The sequence below is a fragment of the Nanorana parkeri genome, unplaced genomic scaffold (assembly GCF_000935625.1).
Source record: "Nanorana parkeri isolate BGI_ZX_2015 unplaced genomic scaffold, ASM93562v1 scaffold567, whole genome shotgun sequence".
In the NCBI taxonomy this organism is placed as follows: Eukaryota; Metazoa; Chordata; class Amphibia; order Anura; family Dicroglossidae; genus Nanorana; species Nanorana parkeri.
The window spans coordinates 544,414-568,806 of NW_017306835.1; the positions used below are offsets into that span (position 1 = coordinate 544,414).

The window sequence follows — 24,393 nt, forward strand, 5'->3', positions numbered from 1 at the left end:
CCTTGTCCACAATTAGGTATTCTTTGCAAAGTAATTTTCTTCACATTCACTAAGCTAAGTGAAAAATCCCTTTCAAAGTGAACTATTAGCCTTTATTAAATAAACTCCACATATTTGTTCACTGATTACTCATTAATATATTATTGGTGTTTGTTGTATAATGTAAGTAAAGGCAGGGAATACAATTCATGATTGTGTATTATCACTGCATTAAATACTCACTTAACAAAGATTTCTACATCAATTAGGACTGATCACCATGCATGACTTTGAATATAATCTGGATATGAGCCATTCGATATGTCAGTGCTCTGTCTGTTCTTTGCCCTTTGAATACATAGACAGAGCAAATATAAGGTGTCTGAATGCAGAGGGACAAGTTGCATAATACAAACAAACACATTTTGTTCAGAAATCGCCATCTCCGTGCAGTGCCTTCCTTTCTATTGCAATTGGTATCTTCTAAACAAAACATTTAGGCTGTAAATGGCTTCTATTGAGATGGGACTTTAACAAAGGGGACTGTCCACTTTCTTTCCAGCATTTTGTTCTCAGGGCAGGAATTTCCTAATTTCCCTTAGCAAGCTGCAGCTTGAACTCGTGACTCTCATTGTCACATCAGCTACAGAAAGGGAATAGAAAGATTGCATTAAATAAGATCACAGCATGGCTGCAAAGACATACCTGATCATTCTAACATTTCTACCTGTCGTTCTCCTGGAACAGCCACAAAATGGTAAGAAGAATATGTCTTATTTGAATGTCTTGGGTGGCTTGGGTAGCACTTTAGTATCACTTGTTGTGTGGAATGTGTTCTGATGGTATATATTAACAAGAGAAGTAGCGGTGTGTACAAATTGGCACATGTTCTAAATCATTTACCATGAAAAAAAACCTGATATAGATGGACATAAAACAATTGCAGCAGAGCCATTAAGATATTTGAAAATGATGTGGAAAGTAATTTCTCCTAATTAAACAGAGATGGGTCTACATCCTACTGCATGGGTAGCACTGATCATTGCATATCCAGTGAAAGTCAGATAAAGAAATGATTGTCCGATGGTCTAGTCAGAACCCAAGTGTGTTCTACTTCTACAATAAAAAGCAGAGAATGTTAGTCAGAAGATTTCTCCATCGTGTTACAGTACCGCTATGGATATTTGATATTTGAAATGAAAATGTAATTTCATTATCTAATTTTGCTGCAATATGTGTCAGAAGAATAAAACAAAAGCCACCTGTAAGTCTAATGCTTGACATAGTCAGAAGGATTGGGATAGCCAATCTTTAACATAAAAGCCACCTGTAAGTCTAATGCTTGACATAGTCAGAAGGATTGGGATAGCCAATCTTTAACATATGTAGCCATACATGTGGTAATGAAACCTATAAATAGCAATATTATTCACAATAAAGTATAACAAAGGCATACAGTACATGATTCAATAGATATAAAGAGCTTACAGATATGTGTAATTTGCTAGGTGATGCACTATTATCTTTTATTGGACAAGTCTGTGAGCAATGCATAATACAATAGCTAATAATCAGTTACGAGAATGAAAACCCTTCCAATCAGATTAAATATATCTACTTTTACAAAACTAGCTTTAGTAGGATACTTGTAAGTAAACAGTAAGCCAAATATTAAATTATGCTTCATTATTTTACTTAAATTGATCTTTTGTTAAATCTAAAGACATATATAGATCTAGATATAGATCTATATATAGATATATATAGATCTATATCTATATATATCCATATATATCTAAAAAAAAAATACAGTATTTATCTCTCCCAACCTCTCTGATGGTGATAATGTATGTAGTAAACTAGAAATCTCGTTTTGCTCCGAATGCATATTCGTATGAATTTCGTTAAATACGGACATTTAGGTGCATCCGAATTTCCGAATTCTAACGCATCTGAATGTGAACTAATCCGAATGTTCCTTTAACAAAAATTTGGATCTGTCCGAATTTCGTTCAAAAGAAAACTAAATTGGACATGTGACAGTTCTCTGGCCAATCTGTTGTTTGCATGACAGTTATTGTGAAATGTGCAGGCTCCAGGGCTGCCATCCTGTTTAGAGATGCACCTAGTCCAAACTTGAGCTCCTTCGAACACAGAAGGAAGTCCTTCTATTGCTGTCCAATCAGCTGTGGCTGGGTATTCTGCACCCACAGCTGCACAGAAGCAAAGGGTTGGGATGCCATAACATCATTAACCTTATGTGGCCACATGGCTATATTTGGTCAATGTTATTGACCAAATATGGCCATGTGGCTACATAGGGTCAATTACATCATCACATGCATCCAGACCCTTTGTTTATGTGCAGCTGCATGGTAGGAAAAGCCCCCAGCCCGTTGGTGTTTGGGTGGGTGGCCCATGGCACTTCCGTGTTCCTGATTCTGACATCACTACCTAATGAGGTACTGACCTGGAACAGGAATAAAGTCAGTAAAGTCTGAAAAATCTGAATTCCTGTACTGCATGCTTGTTCCGGGTCAGTTACTCATTGCATAGTGAAACCAGGATCAGATTCACAACTGTAGACTGCACCCTTGAATACACCTCAGAAATGACAGCTACCATATTTCTCTCCCCACCAGTTTAGGGATCAGTGATATTTTTTATACAGTGGTTACATTTTACACACAAATTTATCTTAAAGTGAAGCCCAAACTTTTTTTAGTTTTAGATAAAGAAAGGGAGAGTCATAACCCTTGTCAGTTTTTTTGCCATCTGCGTCTAATTGTGGAGCTTTCCCTTCACTTCCACTCTGATAGCCTCAACAGGAAGTGAGAGGAAATCCCTCCAAAGTGAGGGAAATCCTTGGTGGTCAGGAGGGTCACCAGAACTAGTGTCCGCATTGGCAAAGTTCCCATCGATTCCTGTTCTGATGACAACCCAAAATGTGGTATTTTTGTTTCACTTTCACTGATAATGGTCACCAGGATAAATAGAGAGGACACATCTCCATAATGGTGACAATGACAGCAATAAAAACCTGACTGGTGTTCTAAGTCCTGTGAATCTACATGACTCTACATGGAAGTAACAGTTATTCTTGACTTGCAGTTTTTGTGAAGCATGAAAAGGCACACAGCGTATTGGGGAGGTTCAAGCGTGCAAATTCAGGTTTTGAAGAGTTTAAAAAGGGAAATCTGGAAAGAGAGTGCCGTGAGGAAACCTGCAGCTACGAGGAAGCTCGGGAGATCTTTGAGAATGATGATAAAACTGTAAGGATTGCTTTCATTTCATCATAGTCTTTGCTACTGTGTTAAAGCACTTCCCGAAAGACTACAGGGAAATATAAACCATTTAACTGGTTATGCAAAAGTCTCATCATGTGTGGAGTGTAGACACTCCTAGCAGAGAATTTTAAGATACTGGTGTTGCATCTCCAGAAAATCCTGTGGAATTTTAAAGGGTTATTCACAAAGCTGCCGAAGGGAGCGTTCGGCTATTCACTCTGGCTCAGTACGGCTGATTTTAGAAGGACTGTGACTCAGCCGATCCAACAACTGGATCGGCTGAGCTGAAGCTCTGACAGTCATTTTAGTGTCACCCCTCTGTAGAGTCGGGCACTTGGTCTAGGACCGAGAGCCCGACAGTTGCTCGAGAGAGAGAGAGAGAGAGAGAGAGAGGAGGGGACCCGGCGGCATACCGTATCCGCTGGGTGAACGTCCCCTCCTTTCTCTGCCGGCGTCCATCACCAAGATGGCTGCCAGCAGGTAAAAGCAGTACAGCGCGTGACGTCATCACGCGTGTGCGCGATGACGTCACACACCTACGTGATTACGTCACTGCGGGGTGTCACGCGATACCCGCACCGGGTGTCACCCCGCCTCTGAGCCGAAGCATATGCCTTCGGGTCGACTGAGCTGCTCGGCCGGCTTCGGCTGCTGTACGGGCTATAGTGAATAGCCCGTACAGCATCCCTTCGGTTCTGGCCTAATCTCTGCTGAGAGGTAAGTGCACCCACGGACAGCAATGTTGTAATGCTGTCTGTGGGTGCACTTACACCCAAGGGCATGCAAATGCAAGTACTGGAATTCATGCGCATATGCGTTTTCTGCTGATACATTCCTATGGACAAAAAAACACAGCAGTTAGTGATCCCGGCCTCCGCAAATGGAGGCGTATTCTGTGCTGTATGCCAACACACTTGTATTTGCACACGGACTGGAGAGGTTTCAGTAGGTCCTTATAGTAAAGCCAGACACCATGTCCCAAGCCTCCATATTGGTTCTTTAATTGGAGAGAAGTAACGTACTATTTACTCCAGTTCCTTTTTTAAAAGCCAATAAGACCAGTCTTGTTGTTCCAAATAAATTGGCTATACCACAGTTATTTCAATCCCCTAATGTCACTATAAACATTGCAATCTGACCACACATTGTACAATCAACTTTGGTTTTACGGAACAATGTAATATAGGGACTTTCACAAACTATCAATCTGTACCCAGTCAGGTAGGCCCTAGCACTACATAGTTGTTGATAGATCTAAAGGAGATTGTACAAAAGGTTTGTAAAGTGTGTGGTGCGCGTTATAGATTTCCTGTCCTGCAGTCAGATATGCTCTTCTACTCTATCATTGACCAGTAGAAAGATTTGTGAGGGCAAGGGGACAGATCAAAGGTCAACATAGACTTCTCTCAAAAAAACTTTGACTGCAGGATTTCAAACCGATTGCAAGCTCAGCCGTTTATATTAGGGATGCACCGATATATCGGCTTCCGAAACATATCTGCCGTAAATGCCACTTTCGGCATCATGTCTCCAGGGTCTCAGGATGACTCTCAGGTGGTCAGTGCGGGATCTCTGGTGGTCGGTGCGGTATTTAGCCAGACTCAGGACATTCCAACATACAGTACATTACAAAAAGCTTGCATTTTATCGAATATGGGAGATAAAAGGGATGCTTTGCTGTTCTCTGCAAAGGCTTCCCCTACCCCAGCGTCAGGCCCTTCTTCAACCTTGGGCACCAGCTGCTTGGTACTCCTGTGATCAGAGGCGGCTCTAGAGTTTGCGAGGCCTTAGGCGAAACCTAAACATGAGGCCCCACTCAGGCCTCTCACCAGCCTGGTTAAACCCCACAGGTACCCGGTGAGACCCCCAAAGAGTCCGGATGAGACCCCACAGAGCCCTGAATAAACCAGGGCTCTGTAGGGTCTCACCAGGGCTCTGTGGGGTCTCACCAGCCTGGTTAGACCCCTGAGAACCCTGGTGAGACCCCCAAGAGCCCTCGTTAAACTAGGGCTCTGTGAGGTCTCACCAGGGCTATGTGGGGCCTCACTAGTCCTGGTGAAACTCCAGGGCTCTGTGGGGTCTCACCAGGGCTCTGTGGGGACTGGTTAGACACCACAGAGCCTGGTAAAACCCCACAGAGCCCTGGTTAAGCCAGGGCTCTGTAGGGTCTCACCATGGCTCTGTAGGGTCTCGCCAGGGCTCTGTAGGGTCTAACCAGCTTGGTTAGACCCCACAGGGCCCTGGTGAGATCCCAAAGAGCCCTGGTGAAATCCAAAAGAGCCCTTCAGAGCTCTATAGGGTCTCATCAGGACTTTGTAGGGTCCCAACAGGGCTCTGTGGGGTTTAACCAGGGCTGGTGAGACCCCACAGAGCCCTGGTGAGACCCCACAGAGGCCTGGTTAAACCAGCGCTCTCCACATCGCTCTCCTCAGGGCTCTCCATGCCGCCACTCACCACTACTGTGCTGGCTGTGTCTCGGGGGCGGGAGCTGGCAGGAGCGTGCCGACATAGCCTCCATCTGCTGCTGAAGATAAACTCCAAACTCCCAGACAGAGATCCTCGTGTGGTGGAGGGGTGAGGTCTCTTCTCATTGGCTGGTGGGCAGAGCTCCAGAAGACCGAGTGGATGGACCGTACAGACGAACGAGGAAACATATGAGCGCTCAGCCCTGTCACTGTCAAACTGAGAGTCTCAGTTTGACAGCGGCAGGGCTGAGAGCTCACAACGTTACCTGACTGCGAGCGAGGTGATGTGCTGTTCCGACAGGGCAAACAAGGCGCCCCTATTATTCATAGGGGCGTCGGGCCCCTAGGAATAATAGGGGCCCGATGCTGAAGTGCTGTCCTCTGCAAAGGCTCCCCACCTCAGCGTCGAGCCCCTATTATTCAGCCTTGGGCACCAGCTGCTTGCTGCTACTGTGCTGGTGCAGAATCAGCACAGTAGCAGCAAGCAGGTGGTGCCAAAGGCTGAATAGGGGTCCGACGCTGGGGTGAGGGCGAGGGAAGCCTTTGCAGAGAACAGCTGCTGTCCTCTGCAAAGGCTTGCCCTACCCTCACCCCAGGGTCGGGCCCCTATTCAGTCTTGGACACCAGGCCAGCTGCTTGCTTTTACTGTGGTGATCTCTGCAGAAAGCCCCCCCCACGTCGGCCATATAAACTAAGCTGCTGTGCTGTCCCCCCCAGCCTCAGGCCAGACACCAAGCCTCAATTGCTGCTATCCCCCCAGCCAGCCCCAGACTCATCTCACTCAGCAGCTGCTGCTGTTCCCTTCCCCCCCAGCTCCAGATCATTGCTGGCTTACCTTACCAGTGCAGTGACTTGACTACACACAGGCTCTGCCGCTCAGCCTCCAGCTGTGAGAGCTCCGCGGCTGCCCCTGAGGAAAAAAAACCCTTCCTACATGTGGGCAGGAAGGTACCAAAACATCACATTGGATGGGGGGTTTGGGACGTACCAACGGTCCCGTACGAGTCGTATGGAACAGTTGGTACGTCCCAACCCCCCCATCCAATGTTATGTTTTGGTACCTCCCTGCCCACATGCAGGAAGGGGTTTTTTTCCTGTGCTGATTCTATGGTACGACCGCAGCGGGCAGCGGGCTCAAGGGGCAGCTGCTTTGGGCCCCACAACCATGACAGGGCCCTGGGCAAGTGCCCTCTTTGCCCTGCGTTAAAGACGGCCCTGCTTCTGTGGCAACATCTGTGGTATCATTATTTCCTTCTTTTTTCCTTAGACTTCATTGTTTAACTTTTCATTGATGTAGTTATGTGAATTTTTCATGTTTTGTTTAATCTTTATTTTATTAACACTCCATGTGTTTAATTTTTCCTTAACAGCGAGAATTCTGGAACAAATATGTTGGTAAGGCCATTTTTGATGTTTAGTACAATAACCGGAAAAAAAACTCCTCCTAAAAGGATGGTCATTGGATCAGTGCATTATTGCATTCAGTGTTGGGTAGCTAGTATATCTACTGGAGGAACATCTAGGGAGCCACATGCTATACACTCAGATAGCTAAGTATAGAGAAAAAAGCAGTTACAGTGGCTGTGGTTGCCTTGTGCTGAATACAGGATGTGGCTTAAAAGCTCTGGTTAAAGGAGAACTATGGGGTCAGTGTTTTTCCCCATAGTTCTCCTTAGGGTGGAGACACAAACTAGCGTCCTCCCGTTACCCTAAGCTCAGTATACCGCGAGCTACAGCTCGCGGTATACTGAGACGCTGCAGCCGGAGCGGATCCCGACGTAGATGACGGGATCCGCTCAGCTGCGTGAGTGACAGCTGGCTCTGCCTATCTAGAGGCAGAGCCAGCTGTACCCGCCCCCTCCCCCGTCTGTTCCGCCAGTCAGCGCTGGCAGATCGGAGCGGGGAGAGGGGAATCCAGCCCCTCCCCCTGTCACGGCAGAGAGCCGTGACAGGATCGAGAGGTGAGCGAACCCGGTATGTGTTCGAGCACCTCCCGATCTACTGAGCCGACCTGTGACAGTCTCATTGTCACAGGTCGGCTAGAACTATGAGGTGAGTGAAAAGCACTCACATCATAGTTCTCCTTTAAATAGTGGCTTATCCCACTCACATTACGCACACATATACAGTCCTTCTACCTACAAATTACTGAATTACTATGCCACAGACAGAGTTTTACAACCACATAGACTGGGTCAATGAGATTCTAGATTTTTATCTGGGACGGTTAGGGGGATCTGCATATATTTTACCATATCTAACTTTTTTGTCAGTCAAAGGAATTCGAAAATATCTGAATATGCCTTCCCCACCAGCAGAATTGTTCACACTTTGGTCTTCGCCCTGCTTTCAACTATTAAAATAAACCGCCACTCACCCCACTCCCCCACCCAGCAAATTACAGGCTGAAATTTACCCAGTCAGTCCCAGACTTAACCCCTAAACAGCAATATAAAAAGTCAACCAGAACTCTTCCAAGTACTCCCCACAATAGTTCTACAACAGCTAGAATTGGTTCAGCAGTCATGTGTCCTGCCACCTCCTCGCCTGTGCCTACTCTACAGGCCACAGTGCTTCCATTGGTCCTCTCCCCGGCCTCTGAGTACTGCTCTGCAATACTTAAATTAGGTGGGCACAGATGGCAGAGGGCTGGACAGGGGTAGTTGATAGGCAGTGCAGCAGTGGTCACAGTGCTACTGTGCCTGGTTGGCTCCATTCTATATAATGAGTTCTCTGTGTTAGAGCTAAGTTGTGAAGGCCATTGCAGGATCTGCCAGTCCTCTGGTGGGCCAGTTCAACCCTGCGCACCCCAACATTTTGAACTCAGCAAAAACAGACAAAAAGGAGATGTTTTCTCACCCCCACCGCGCTAATCTAACCCGCCCTACCCCTCTTCCGCTGTATAGTCAAAGTACAGTACAATTCTGGCATCCAGTCAACCGGCGTTCTGCCACAATGTTTACCTGACCCAATGTACCTTTCACTTCCCACAGCCTGCATGTGTGCAGTAGAGTCCCATAGACTTCTATAAGGTCAGAAGACTGATCTGTCACCCAGCCCCATATAAGTCTATGGGGTTCTATAGCACATGTATAAAAATAGGTACCTGGACCCAGCATTTAGTGACAGTGCTGTTGATCTCCTCTAATCTTAAGCAATCCTTGCACATACCAGCAATCAACTCCGGCACAGGAAGTTTCCCATTTGCAGCCCTTTTCAGTAGATCATGTGACATGCAGGAACCACAAATATGTCATTAGTGATGGGAGACTATCACTGAATGCCAAGTCTACTTTGGGGGAAGTGTAGAGTCTTTGGTTTAAGCCAAAATGGCACAAACACCTGGCACATGAACAGTAGTGGCATGAAGGGGCAGAAAGGCAATTACATTGTGTCACTACTACACATTTAAGGTAGTAGTATCAACATTTCAACATCGACCAGGGCAATTGATATCAGCCATACACAGTGGGAAGCACATTCAGAATGATCCTTGCAGCAGGTGGGTCTGTATTTCAATGGGACCTTCTAATTTCTGGCCCCATCAGCTCATACCACCTCCCTGCTTGAGCTGCTGCTTTCATAGGTACTGTAATTGCCAGCCTGGCAGCTTAAACTGGCGATATGCCAGTAAAAATGTATTTGAAAAAAAACTGTTTTTTTTTTTACATTAGTTTATAGTATCAAATCAAATTTTTTCTTAGAAAGTAGAAAGTAAGTCTGACAGGTAATGTGGTTTTCGTTCATGTAACTCCATTCATTCCAAAAATGAATGGAAAAATCAAAACTAATTTCGAAGGACATTCTACAAGTCTCTCAAGGCATTATCAAATGTTCTGATGAGATTTTTCGTATAAATGATCGTATGAAAAGCTACCAGTGTATAGCCAGCTTTACATCTCCAAGCAACCCTCCCATGCCAAACCTCTGCTGCTGGCCAGGAGGACTGCATCTGGAGTTAAAGCCGAAAGCTGCTTGCGGAGGCACCAATCAAAATTGCACCTACAACCATTCCTTTTGTCACTGCTGTGCCAGGACCGCACCCCCTTCTACATTGCTCGGGGTTGTAAGTCTAACATCCTATCAGGTAGTAGGAGCTTACTTACAGGAAAGGAAAGTATAGAAATAACCTCATCCATATATTGATGACCTTTCATTTTCAAGTCAACTAGCTGGATTTTGAGAGGTCACCAAGCTGTATTGCGTATCTATATTAAAGAAAAGTAAGGTCATTTAAATGGTTGCAAAGCTGTTACACAACTAATTTATATATTCATGTACTATAGATGGAGACCAGTGTGATCCTAATCCTTGTTCTTATGGTGGGTCGTGCAAAGATGGAATTAATGAATTCACATGTCTCTGCATTGCGGGCTTTGAGGGCAAAAAATGTGAAACAGGTAAGTCTTTATAAAGTAAGCAATGGGAAGCTACTGTTGCCTTTATTAGGGGCACATTATTTTTGTGTTCAATGCTGTTCATCTCTACTGAAAGATATCCATAGTATCCAGGTCCAGATGTATGTATCCTCTCCCCATCATCCCCCCCAGTTCAAATGTCTTGTTCCAACCACCCCCTCTCTCTTTTACCCCAGTTGACTGAATTGTCTTAATAAGACACTAACAAGAGCAGACGTAATAGACACACAAGGCCTACCGGAATAGAGAAGTTTAGGTTTGTACACTTAGAGACAATGACTAGAAGACCAGGGCAAACTGTTCTGTTACCAGTTTGGCTCTAAGTGTATGGTTCCAGTCACCAACAAGATGCTTGTGTTATGCCCCAAGCAGCTTTGCTGCCCTAGGCCACAACCTATGTTGGTTATAAATAAATCTGACCCTGGTGGTATCCACTGACTATTCATTCTAGGTCTGAGGGTAAATGTCTGCACCTTTATGCTTTATGGCTGTTATATGGATGTACAGGTGTACAAATAGGCAATTACTCTAGTTCATATATAATGGATTCAATCGAGTGTCAGCCTATCAATCACTTTATATCTAAGGAGGTAATGCCTTTCAAGAGGAGGTTTTTCCATGTTTTTGTTGTTAAAAGTCCAATATGCAACATAGTAACAAAAACTGTTGCAGTAACCTGTGTGTGCAATCAACCATTCTGTCCAATAATAAGAGACAACTGTGTGAGGTTATAGGCATGGCCGGAGCCAAAGAAGTGGATGGGGTGTACGATGAGAGTATATCAATGTTTCTCATACATATAGAGAAGAAAGTTATATTTATGATGCCCATTCAGGTTGTGAAACGTATTAAAGAAGAATTATGGGGTGAGTGAAAAACACTCATTCCCATAATTCAAGCCGACCTGTGACACTGAAGCTGTCACAAGTTGGCTCTATTGATCAGGAAGTGAGCAAACACATACTGCTGATCACTGACTTCCCGATCCTCTCCCTGCATAGAGCGGTGACTGTCAGTCACCGCTCCCTGCAGGGATTACCCCCTCCCCTCTCTGTTTCTCCAGCACTGACTGTAGGAAAGGACGGGGGGGAGGGGCGGGCACAGCTGCCTCTGCCTTTAGAGAGGCAGAACCAGCTGTCAATCAGCCAGTCGGGTGGATCTCGATAGTATTGTCGGGATCCATCCCGGCTGCTGCACAGCTCTACGCTCTTAGCCTATAGCTGGCAATAGCCCTCTATATGCTGAGTTGTGGGTCACTGGAGGACATTAGTATATGTCCTAGCATGACCCTGAAGGGAACTATGGGCAAAAAACGTTTCAGTGTGAACACAAAGGCTTTGAAATGTAGTTTCTCCACCTGAAAGCCCATGTGGAGTAGTAGATATTGTCTGTGGCCACTCTTTGCAGAAACCCCTCTGACTCAAAACAGTCTAGTCACTGCCATACCCTCATTACTCATCTGTAGCAACATCACACTTACAGACCATGTAGTGGGCATTGTTGAGTGTCCAGAGTGTTATGCTGAATATCCTCTCATGACCAGGGCCACTATTTTCAATCTGAAATGACATTTTGAGAAAAAACAAAACACTAGCTCAGATACATTACATGACATTTTCTACATGGCTACAATTCAGTATAGTAGCAGCTATATGAAAAAGGACATAAAAGAAAAAAAAAAGTAGATGTTACCAAAGTCCACACTAATGTGTATGATGCTTTTTTGTAGTTATCCTAAAAATGTGCAGCCTAAATAATGGTGGCTGTGAACAATACTGCAAAGTGGAAAATAAAGAGGTGGTCTGTTCGTGTACCACTGGATACAGCCTAGCAGATGATGGCAAATCCTGCGTTTCAAGCGGTAAGAAAGATGAATCAAGTATTTTAAAATAAGACGAGTTACGACATGTCTGCTTACATACATACGTGCTCAGTGTGCAGCCATAGCCTATCCAGCACAGATAATTCAAAGTATTCTATAGCTGCAGCACAAAAATCTGCTGGAAGGTGATTTCATTCTGTCCAGTGTGTCTGTAGAGGTTCTCATTGAGCTAGGTCATGGTATACTGTAGCTAGTAATAGTTAGTCAAATTCACATTGGACTTGCCGTTACTTCATTATTCATCCACCCTGTCCAGCGCATTACCTCATTACACCATTCTGCTGGTGTAGTTAACTAAGTTTAGTTTATTCAATAAAAAAGTGCACACTATAAAACTGGGTGAAGGGATTATTGTGCATGTCAACTAATCAGCAATAATCTTATAGATCATCTGATGCAATGACATAAAGTCCGGTCTGGATGCTATAGGTCACTGCAGTCAGCACATCCTCACTGTTCTTCACAATGTCCTACTGAGTAAAATCAAAAGTTCCTGTTGAAATTCAAGTGTAAGTCCAACCGAGACTTTTTTTTTAATTGATTTTTTGTCAGGGAACATGAAGTCAGAGGAAATATGAAACGGGTACTAAAATATCAATACCAAGAGGATGTTAGCCTTCCTCCACTCTACTAAAAAGTGTTTTTATTCAGTCTGTATCTCTGGAGGATTTCCCTTCAATACTTGTCCTAGTGACAGCATTCTCATTGGTACAAAAAGCAAGTGGCCATCTCCTCAATGGGGCCCCTGACAAAAAGGTTTATTAGAATGTGGGATTCTAACCTTTCCCCACCCGGTCAAAAATAGGTTATATCCACTTATGGTGAGTTCTGGGCGAATATCACATATGAACAACATGGGCGGACTGGTTGTGTCTTGTGGACTCAATATTTTGTTAGGGTAAAAAGAACTGTTATGATAAATGGGTTATAACCATGACCCTGTGGACCAATGGCTGACAGTTGCCACCTATGCTTAAAATTACTAATAGAAGGAGCTGAGTTGGCTATTAAGTTTTCCAAACTGTAAATTAGTAAAACCGAGGTGAGTGTGGATACTTCCTTCAGGCTCCAGTGCTGAATACCTACTGACCTTGCACTAATTATTTCATTGTTTTCTACTAGCATTTAAAATTCCAATTTAAGCAGCACATCCCGTAAAAAAAACAGTGAACTGACTTTTATAATTAATATTTTACATTTTGGAGGGCCATTCCCTCTTTTCTTAATATGCAATACCCAGCTACTATAAACGTTGTTTTTGTGATTTAGAGAGCTATCCCTGTGGGAAGAGAGCAGCAGCATTGAGATCCAAGAGGTCAGTCTCTGAGGAAGTGGAAAAGGATGGTGCTCCTAAAGTAAACAATACTGTGAATCCTACTGACTCTACATCACCAAACAGCAGCAACCAAAAAGAAACAGCTGCCTCTTCTGAAATTGATCTGGAGTATGACTCAAATGGAAGAATTGTGGGTGGAAGAGATTGCAAACGTGGTGAATGTCCATGGCAGGTAAAACTTTCAACATATTAAATCTTTGAGTAAGTTGCCAGAATATATACATAACATATCATTTATGCATATATCTGTTTACTTTATTGTTTAAGTTTTACTAAAATTAGAAATAGGGATGCACCGATACCGGTATTTTGGTACCGAGTACGAGTACCGATAATTTTTTTCCACTACTTGCCCAAATACTCGGAATCGGCACCGATATCGATACTAGTATCGGTATCGGTGCATCCCTAATTAGAAAGATTCCCACACTTTGCCCTCTTTTGCTCTGTAGAATGCAGTCAGTTGGGAGCTTGTTTTTGGTTAGTAACTGCATAACTATTTTACACCACCAAGGTTTCTTTAGTATTGCCCGGCTTTGTCTTTTACTGTCACTCAGAGAAACACATTTGTGGCAAGGCAAGCAGGGCCAGTGCCAGAAACTAACCAGAGATGGGTGGGGGACACTGGGGTTAATTTACTAATGGCAAAAAGGCTGCTCACATTGTAAGGAAATCTACACTTTGCAAGTGAAGTTTAGCTTGGTGAATGTGGTGAAATTTTACTTTGCAAAGAATACCCAATCATGTGCAAGGAAAATAAAATAAAAACAGTATTTTTGCTTGCACATGATTGGAAGTCAGCAGCCGTTCACCTCATTCATTAAACTAAGGTGAAACTTCCTATGCAAAATGCAAATACCCTTGCAAAGTGAACAGTCTATTTGCCTTTAGAAAATCAACTCCATTGTACAGGTGAAACTCGAATAATTAGTATATCGTGCAAAAGTTCATGTATTTCACTAATGCAACTTAAAAGGTGAAACTAATATATGAGATAGACTCATTACATGCAAAGCAAGATAGTACAGGCCGTGATTTGTCATAATTGTGATGATTATGGCTTACAGCAAACCCCAAATCCACAATCTCAGAAAATTAGAATATTACATGCAATCAATAAAACAAGGATTGTACATAGAACAATATCGGACCTCTGAAAAGTATAAATATCTGTAATAAATGAGCACCATAATGGAAGTCAAAATAGGAAATGCTATATGAAGGATATGTATTGGGGGCCATAATTAGTTTTGTAGGGGAGAGCCTTCTTTTGCCTCCCCATCATGCTAGAACTGAAGGAAGTAACTTAACTTATGTGTAAATGAAAGAATTCATCTAACATGATCAAAATCTTACAGTAAGGGCTCATTCACAAATCAGTGCTGCAGTCCAGTATACTGCACCTGAACACCACAGGTAGCTGGGATCACTGTATTTCACCATAGTAAACAAACAGTTCAGATATCAGCATTAGTTATATGGTTAGCCAGGTTGAAAAAAAAGACCCAAGTATTTCTAGTTCAACCAATAGAAAAATAAATATATAAATGAATAAATAAATAAAAACCTGCTTTCATAGAACCCTATACCCACAGTTAATCCAGAGGAAGGCAACAAAAACCCATTTATAAAGCATAGTCCAATTAGCTCCAACATAGAGAAAATAAAATCCCTTCCTGATCCCCTAAGGCAGTGTTCCCCAACCCCCGGTCCGTGGACCGGTACCGATCCGCGGATCAAATGGTACCGTGCCGCACAGTCTCAGTGCGGTCCGGTCATGCAATATATGGCGGTGCACGGTCCCAGTGTTCGAACACCGGGGCCCAGCACTGCCGACGAGCTTCACAGTGAGGGGGCGGGTCCTGTGACACAATAGGCTATTCCTTGAATCTATAGTCTTGGGTGTTATTACTTATAAATATTAATATTCAGTTATCTCCTGAGCATTTAGGAATGCACCCAGTTTAAAAAAACAAAAACAAACAATCAACAGAGTTGGATAGACCTAGTGCAGTGCCCTGTGACCGAGTTCACTAAAAGTATGCAACAGCTTGTGCTTTACAAAGACTGCAGTGATAAGCCTTTTTCTAGGAACCTTATCACTGCACTAATTGTACACTTTAAAAACCATGTATCTTCTTTTACGTGTTTTTTTCAGCACTGTTAAGTGAAGGAACCCTAAAGAGATTGTAGAATTGTAAAAAGGAGAACATGATAGAAGACAGGCATGAAGATGGAGCTTTCCTTTAGTGTTTAAAGTGACATTAAACCCTCAGATTTTTTAACATAAACCAATACTGTAATGTGTGCCTTACTGTAATCCATGGTTGTTTCCCTTCTCTTTGCTGCTCTTCCTTTTTAATCCTCATGTCTTCTCATGCTGGGGGAGAACTTCCCTTTGCAGCTGACTGCCTCTTCCTGTAGTGCTGGTTCAGGTTGCAAACCTACACACAGACACCATGTATCCATTCCAGAGACAAGGCAGTCTGCTGCAAAACAGAAGTTCTGCCCAGCATGAGATGAGATACAGATTTAAAAGGAAGAGCAGCAAAGAGAAGGGAAACAACCATGCATTGCAGTAAGGTGCACATTACAGTATTGTTTTATGTTAAAAAATCTCAGGGTTTAATGTCACTTAGTTTTTGACTGCAAGTAGGTAATAGTTGTCTGTGCCGAAGTTAAAAAGTAACAATCCGTGATAGCAACAGGAATGCTTTTATCCCATGCACAGATTTTTCAACCTGCTAGAAATGTGTTATCTGTGATGATTTCTCACCACCAAATAGAAGGGAACTATCCTTTCAATGTCTCTCAAATCAGGAAAACATTTTTGATGGATGTGCAGTTTGAGTGATTTTAGAGTGTGGGTAGACCTCTCATCTCCCGTCATACACTATCATACACCATATGGCCAAATGTTTTCAAGTGTGCCTGGGGGACTTTGTGCCCATTCAGGCAAAAGAGCATTTGTAAAGTCAGGTACCAATGTTGTACAAGAAGTTATGTCTCACAATAAGTGCTCCATTGCATTGTTCCTCCACCAAACTCTTCCCATAATGGCTTTATGGACATGGCGTTGTGCACAGGGGCACATTCATGATGTAATAGCAAAGGGCCTTTCGTGAACTGTTGCCACAAGGTTGGAACTGAAAAATTGCCTTAAAGGAGAACTATGGGGTGAGTGATTTTCACTCAACCTCATAGTTCGATCCTCCCCTGTCCGATCCTCCAGCGCTGACTGGAGGAACGAACGGGGGGAGGGTCGGCTACAGCTGGCTCTGGCTCTGCCTCTAAATAGGCAGGGCCAGCTGTCAATCACGCAGCTGGGTGTGGATCTCAACAGTAATGTCGGGATCCGTCCCGGCTGCGGCGGTCTCAATATACTGCGAGCTGTAGCTTGCAGTATACTGAGCTTTGGGTTACGGTAGGACGCTGGTTTATGTCCTCCCATGACCCTGAGGAGAACTATGGGGAAAAGCACTGACCCCATAGTTCTCCTTTAAATGTCTATTTACCTTCACTATACAGATACATTATATCTACAAATAATGTAGATTATTTGTGTATCACTTGGCTGTAGATCCTCAAATCATCTCTGAATTGGTGCTGACACTGTCCTTCCTTCTGGAGGGTGACTGCTTTTGTTTCCAATGGTCACTGTGTGTGTTGTGACGTAGCCACCGCTCCAAGCTCACTTCCGGGATGGACTACAATCTCAATACAAATTAGTAAACTAAACATGAGATTGTAGTCCATCATGGGAGCCAGCTTGGAGTGGTGGCTACTTTACAACACAGGAAAAAATATAGACACTGGTACTCCAAATAGTGAATCAATAGCGTCTGTTTATTGACGCATGAAACATAGCACGATACACCAATATGTATTGCTAACCCTAGCTATTGATGTATCAATTTTCATGATACATCATACGTTTCATGCGTCAATAAAGAGGCTAGTGATTCGCTATTTGGAGTGCCGGTGTCTATATTTTTTCCTGTGATTATGACCAGGGCCGGACTGGCCATTGGGCAAACCAGGCACTTGCCTGGTGGGCCGGGCCTGGCCGAACACAATCAACATGATTGTGTTCGGGCCGGTTCGCTATGCTCAATGGCCTGCTCTGAGAGCTCTGTTTATCAGGACCACAGAGCGGCCACTCAGACAGGCATAACAGAGGATATCTCCCCGCCCCATCACCAGCTGACAGACGAGCCGGGAGAACTGTGCAGGACCCGCGCTGTCCTGTGAAACACTCATAACGCGGTCCAGGAGAAGGTGAGCTGACAGGAAGCAGGGGAATCACTAGCAGATTGAATGGTTAGCAGAGCTCCATGACCCAATGCTGGACACACAGGGGGGGGGGGGCACAGGACATTTTCAGATAATTCAAGGATCACTAAGAAATATGCTTGTTACATTGTATTTATTAAGTTTCTGCCATGTGTAGAACAATGGAATGGCCTTTCAGTTAAGACAACCTTACAAGTAAAAACAAATTATTTTTAAATCAAATGTACCCCTTTTTAACCCTTAGTTAATCCTAATGAGTCCCAAATACTCCTTCCTACCCTGATCCTCTTCGCTATTATTTTTCTAATGATGTTTTGTAATGTTATTCTTTACTATTAATATTTAAATATTTTTCTCATTTAATTTGCTTTATTTGTTACATTATGCAGTGTTACAATTAAAAAAATGCTATTTTTTTTAAAGCATCTTCTCTGATGGGCATCTAGAGTTTATAGTTCTGGATTGAGTTCTGCTTTACAGTTATGTTATGCTAATGATAAAAGAAGTACTGTAGTATGAGTCCATGAAATTTTAAATACATTTTGTGGGGGGAAAATGGCAAAATAATCTCTATAAAATGTGTCTATATATATCTCCATAGGCTCTCTTGATAAGTGATGAAAATGAGCCTTTTTGTGGTGGAACAATCCTGTCCAGCCAGTTTATCCTCACTGCAGCTCACTGTATGAATCAGACCAAATTCTTCAAAGTTGTTGTTGGTAAGTATAATTTTTAACTCTGAGGTGCATACAGGGAGCAAGGCCTGCCTGCTCAGTTCTTAATTTTTCATCTTAACATTGTTTGATATAATGCACCAGTCCACTCCAAACACTTTAGTCCAGGGGTGTGCAAACTCTGGCCCACCAATTGTTGTGTTACTGCAAATCCCATCAAGCATTGAAAGATTCTGACAGCAACAGGCATGACTCCCAGATACAGATGCATCATGGGATTTGTAGTTTTCGCCATAACCTGAGGGCAGGCGTTTGCTTACCCCTGCTTTAGTCTGATCTAATGTTTCTGGAACATGCCTGCTGGCTTTGCTGGAACACCCTCCTTGCTGCCTGTAACGGACATCCCAACTCTCCCGGCCGCCCGGGAGAGAAACATTTTCTCCCGGAAAGGTTTTTTCTGCAGAGTAAACATTTCCCTGCTATCTGTTTTTTTTTTTAAAACTCTGATATCGGAGCCGCCAGCCGGCGTCAGAGTAAAAAAAAGGTGGCATAGAAATGAGTAGCTAGATTGCTATTGGCTATTTGAATTACTAGCTATTGCACCCGCCCACTGCTGTTGTCAATCAGCAGAGGTGGACCTGAAGTTCTCCATCAGGTCCTCTCTCTGCTGATTGACAGCAGCAGAGGGCGGGTGCAATAGGCAGCTTGCCATTGGCTATTGCAAGTTCAAATAGCCAATAGCAATCTAGATTTTCATTCCTATGCCGTCTTTTTTTTTTTTTTTATTCTGACGGCAGCAGCTTTTAGAATACTAAAAAAAAAAAAAACCCAGCAGATAGCACAGGAAGCATTATAATTTCACCCCCCCAAGCATGAGGGCACCTCCCTGAAATGACTTTTTCCAGGTTGGGATCCCTGCTGTAACCAGCAAAAAAATTGGTGTTGCATTGCTCTCTGTGTGCATGTGATATTGATTCTTAGTGGGAAGAACAGAATTGCTAAGTTTCTTGTGGTATTAGATGATAATGTCACTTATACAGAAGCAGTAGGGAGTATGGAAGGGAAGCTTGTATTAGTGTCTTGTTCCATGCAGTTTTATCTGCACTGTAAACATGTGCATACTTCTCAGCTGTCCCTGTTTCAGAACCTAATCCCTCTGTCCATTTTTCCTTCTCAGTTGTCCCTCTTTTTGGTCTGACATACAGATATCTATAATAAGGTATTATTAAATTACCAGAAGTGTTATTCTGCACTAAAACTTTAATTGTATATCTTAAAGTAGTATTACAAAGCCCATCATAGAAGGGGAGAGGGAGAAGCAGGCAGCAGGGGAGAGGTTTGCCTTGCTGTGTGTTTGTGGAGACACACACAGCTTACTAGCACACACAAGGTTCACTCCATAGGACCCTGCAAGGGAAAGGAGACTCCCTAAAAAAGGATATCAGGGACAGTGCTCAGGGGACCAGCTAATTCTGCGGGAAACTAAAACTTTTAAATATCACAGAGCAACATCCATTATGAGTGATTTAATCAGAATTTGAAATAGCTATAAAACCTTTTAACCTTAATATCACTTTAATTATCCAGCTTGTTATTTAAAAATCCAGTATAAAGGAAAATTATTGGTGATCTCTGTCACCGGAGATCAGAGGGAGATTATCACATGATCTCCCTCTGATCTCTCCTCCGTTCTCTGAATGCAGGAAGTGATGTGTATTACATTACTTCCGCTTTCAGCTGTCATTCTCTGGCTTCTGCAGCTGGAGAGAAGCTGGTGAAGTAGATCTCTGTTTCATCAGCTTCTTTGGGGGTCCCTAGGTGACATTAGGGGTCTTAGAGACCCCTGATGTCTCCATAAAGTGGACCTGTCTGTGTAAATTGGCTATCACATAGGGGAATTTTTGGCCCCTTATATGATAGCAATAAAGTTAAGTGGGAAAAAAAAGTTTAAAAAAATTAGTTACTAAAAAATTAAAGTCACATTTAAAAAAAAGGTTAAAAAAAACCAAAACCCTGGGGCTAGTATAAAAATACAATATATACTGCAGACTGGAGTTCTGACACTTTGAGCTGAACAAAATATTGCTAGCATGCTCAGTTTTGTTTTCTTCATAAACCCTGTACAAATTTTCAGCAAAAATACTTTGGCAGGTTTCTAAAACACATATGCAGTGCAGTGTGTGCACATTTTTTTATTAAATCATTAGCAGGGTTATTCACAAAAGGGTGAAGAGTTTGGAGAAGGCAGGAGAAGTGAACAATCTAGGACAATATAGCTGAACTGGAAAGTGAGCTGAATTGGAGAATTTTTCCAAATCAGCAATTTTGGCCTAGATGATTCACTTCTCCTTCCTTCTCCAAACTCTTCACCCTTTAGTGAATAACCCTGTAGATGTATTTTTTAATGCAGCTAGTGTAAATACCTGAATTTGACTTGGTGTAAGCCTCTTGCAATGTGCTATACAGCAGCACTCAGGCTAGAAGTCAATCAGGCAGTGGAGGACTGGAAGGTTTTTGGCCCTGGGGGAGTAAATACTTCCAAGTAACCTTTTTTATGACTTGCTTTTGCCAGATGCTGTGATTACAGGTCTAAATGGGAAGCAAATAGCTATATAATGTCACTAACTGTGGGTCCTGCTCTGGTTGATGTATGAAAAGTAAAGTATCTCCACTAAGGTCCACCAACCAAACATCTTATTAAGACTGCCCCCCAGCCTAATCCTCCACTGCAATCAGGATTTCTGCATGCAAATGTGCTGACAAGGACCAAGATGATAGTGACAACCTTATCAGTCAGCTGCTGATCATACATTGTCCGAACAGCAGGATGGAAGTGGGGAGATGGTTTTTCTTGACTGAAACAGAAAAAGTGGTGTTTGTCTGATGGGATTGTGTAATTCTCAGACTAAATAGACAAATAATTTGGTAGGTAAAATAGCTGCCTTATATGTATTTCATCTGTGTATTTAGAGTTTTGCCTGCAGTCCAGCTTTATATAAAGTTTAGGTGGAGCTATTTGTAAAGAGTGTATTATTATTTGTCCTGTATATATAAAAAATGAGCTGCTTTATAAAGGCTTTGCCCAGCATATAGACATTTGCATGGCGTTACTGCTGCTAGATGGAATGAAGAGCATAGGAATTTCCTATGTTCCTCAGCTCCATCTAGCAGCAGTAATGTTGTGTAAGCGTCATTTGCCCAGTTATACCTTGGGCGCACCCTTTATAAAACAGCTCCTATATGTGATTCCTTAATTGTTGTTTTATTATTATACAGATTTTATATAGCGCCAACAGTTCAGTTTGCAACACTTTACAAATAAGGAAGACATTACAGTTACAATACAACTCAAAACAAGATGGTTAGGAGGGCCATACTCATGAGAGCTTGCAACCTAAAAGGGAGGGGCAAGTGATACAAGAGGTGGTAGCTGTGTGGGAATAAGTTGTTTTAGAAAGTGATAGTTGAGTGGTTAGGTTGAGGCGGGATAGGCTTCCCTGAAGAGATGAGTTTTAAGGGATCTCTTATAGACAGAGTAGGAGACAGCCAGACAGATTGGGGTAGGAAAATCCAGAGGATGGGAGAGACTCTAGAAAAGTCCTGAAGGCGAGCATGGGAGGAGTTGATGAGGGAGCTAGAGAGTAGGAGGTCTTGGGAGGAGCAGAGGGGGCGGTTAGGGGGATACTTTAAACAAATATGGAAATATAGCGGGGGGCAGAGTTGTGGATTGTTCTGTAAGTGGTGGTTTATACTTTAAATGTTATTCTTTGGGTGACTTGAAACCAGTGGAGGGATTGGCAGAGAAGGGTTGCAGATACTGAGCAGTTGGCTAGGTGGATGAGTTTCTGATTACATTTACTGTACGTTCCCCTTTTCCTAGATGGTTTCTTAGGTTGAGAATTCCACTTTGTGTATTTTTACAGGAGAGGTTAACACACAAAAGAATGATGGCACTGAATCTACCCACAAGGTTGACAAGTTTATTTTTCATCCGAAGTTTGTTCGAGCCACCTATGATTTTGATATTGCTGTAGTGAAGCTTAAAGAAGCCATTAACTTCACCGATAATGTCATTCCGGCCTGCATTCCCGATCCGGACTTTGCAGATGAAGTTCTGATGAACGAGAGGCAGGCAATGGTGAGCGGATTTGGACGACTTTTTGAACGAGGGGTTCAGGCTACAAAGCTTCAGATGCTCAATGTTCCTTACGTTAACAGGCAGATTTGCAAAGAGTCTAGTAATTTCAAAATCACAGAAAACATGTTCTGTGCTGGCTACGACAAGGAGGTGAAAGATGCGTGTCAGGGAGACAGCGGGGGCCCGCACGTCACACCCTACAAAGACACATACTTTGTGACTGGAATCGTTAGCTGGGGAGAGGGCTGTGCACAGCAAGGCAAGTATGGGGTCTACACCAAAGTATCCAGATTACATAAATGGCTTAAAGGGGTATTGAGAAGACACCAGTAACCTCACTGCGGCTCCTTTAAAAAGTCATATAATAGAGGTTAATATAAAAAGCCATTCATTAACATACATTAAAAATACGTAAAGGTTTTCACACTTTATTCGAAGATAATAACATTTTAATTTGTTGTTGAGCATACTGTCTTATGTTATCGGCATGAGCATATCTAATTTCATCTGGGCCCCAGTGTTAAGTCTGAGCCCTTCTTATCTTGTGCAAGCCACAGTGTAGACCTTTGGGCTGATAATTCTACAGAATGGCACAGTTGTCTGCATTTTAAAAAGAGTTCTTATTCTTAAAAGTAGTAACCCAAAGCATCCAATCAAAATTCCATTTTCCCACGGTCTGACATCATAGATTTATGTAGGGATGCACAGATACTTTTCGAGTACCAGTGCCGATACTTGGCATTTTCATGAGAACTACCAGAGTTGCAGTGGTTGCAGCTGGGACCTGGCTCTGGTGCTCCACCACTGTCCTGAAATAATTAGTCTGTATTGTTTTAGAAAAACTGTCACATGACAATAAACAAAAATGTATCAGTACTCGTACTTGTAAGTACTCGGCAAGTACCAGTACTCGTACTCGTAAAACTGGTATCTGTGGATCACTTTATTTATATGTATAAAAACAAAATCGTACATTAAAAACAGAGATGTGCAAATCCCAAGAGCTCCGTGTGCTCCTTACAAATGACGGCTGCCTCCTAATTTTTGAATTTTTCTCTAGTGTAGTCTTGGAGCTCAAAAGTATCGGTACATGTACTCATACTTGTACCGAGTACTGTACTTGGTATCTGTGCAACCCTAGATTTATGGCAGGTAATTTCGCCTGCGCGTAGTATCGGGGCACTTTCACGAGCACTCATGAAAATGTTCAGTATTGGCACTGGTGCATCCCTACTTCATAATATAATGTATTGCTGGGACTTGTAGTTCTGCATAGTTGGTGCTATTCTGCACTGCTGTATAATCATTATACAGCAGTGCAGAATAGCAGCAGCTATGCAGGACTACAAGCCCCAGCAATACATTCTAATGTAAATAATAACAACAGCTTCTTCCCACAGCACCGCCCTCCCGCGGGCCCCCTCTTCCCACACCGGTCTTACCTGACTCCTGCAGCAGCAAAGCTTCTTTATCTTTGGCGGACAGGGGGCGGGGCTGAGTGGAGAGGGGAGAGAATGTGCTGCCTGGCGGTGCCTGCTGTGTCCGTAGCGGCTCAAGCCAGACAAGTGACAGACACAGCCTCTCCATCCCCGCATAGCCGCCCGTGATTGCAGAGTGGCAGGGGGAGGAAGCAGCACTATCTGGGGGGGACAGCATGAGGAAGCTTCGGGCCCTCTGCTTGTTCTCTTGGTCCAACAGGCGGAATGCCAGGGCCCGTTCGCAATTGCGACCGCTGCGACCCTGGTAGTTCTGCCAGTGGATAGACAGTCCTGCTTATCTGGTGTACAAGTGATAAAAAAAAAGGGAGAAAGAATTAACCCTGTGTCTACTGTGCTGGCAGATTTCAATAAGTTAAATGGGAACATATAAAAAATATAAAATAGGTATTATCCCAATTTGGCCACAGAAGTGGAATTACACT

General features: G+C 43.2%; 1 protein-coding gene across 1 annotated transcript; it reads left to right on the top strand.

The window, feature by feature from the left end:
* The first annotated feature begins 625 nt into the window (after positions 1 to 625).
* Positions 626 to 22,806, top strand: F10 (coagulation factor X). The gene is made up of 8 exons (XM_018562252.1): positions 626 to 736; positions 3,091 to 3,251; positions 7,102 to 7,126; positions 10,018 to 10,131; positions 11,879 to 12,010; positions 13,301 to 13,539; positions 18,262 to 18,379; positions 22,258 to 22,806. The coding sequence occupies exons 1-8, from the start codon at positions 667 to 669 to the stop codon at positions 22,803 to 22,805; spliced, it is 1,407 nt and encodes a 468-aa protein (XP_018417754.1). The 5' UTR covers positions 626 to 666; the 3' UTR covers position 22,806.
* Positions 22,807 to 24,393: the final 1,587 nt, after the last annotated feature.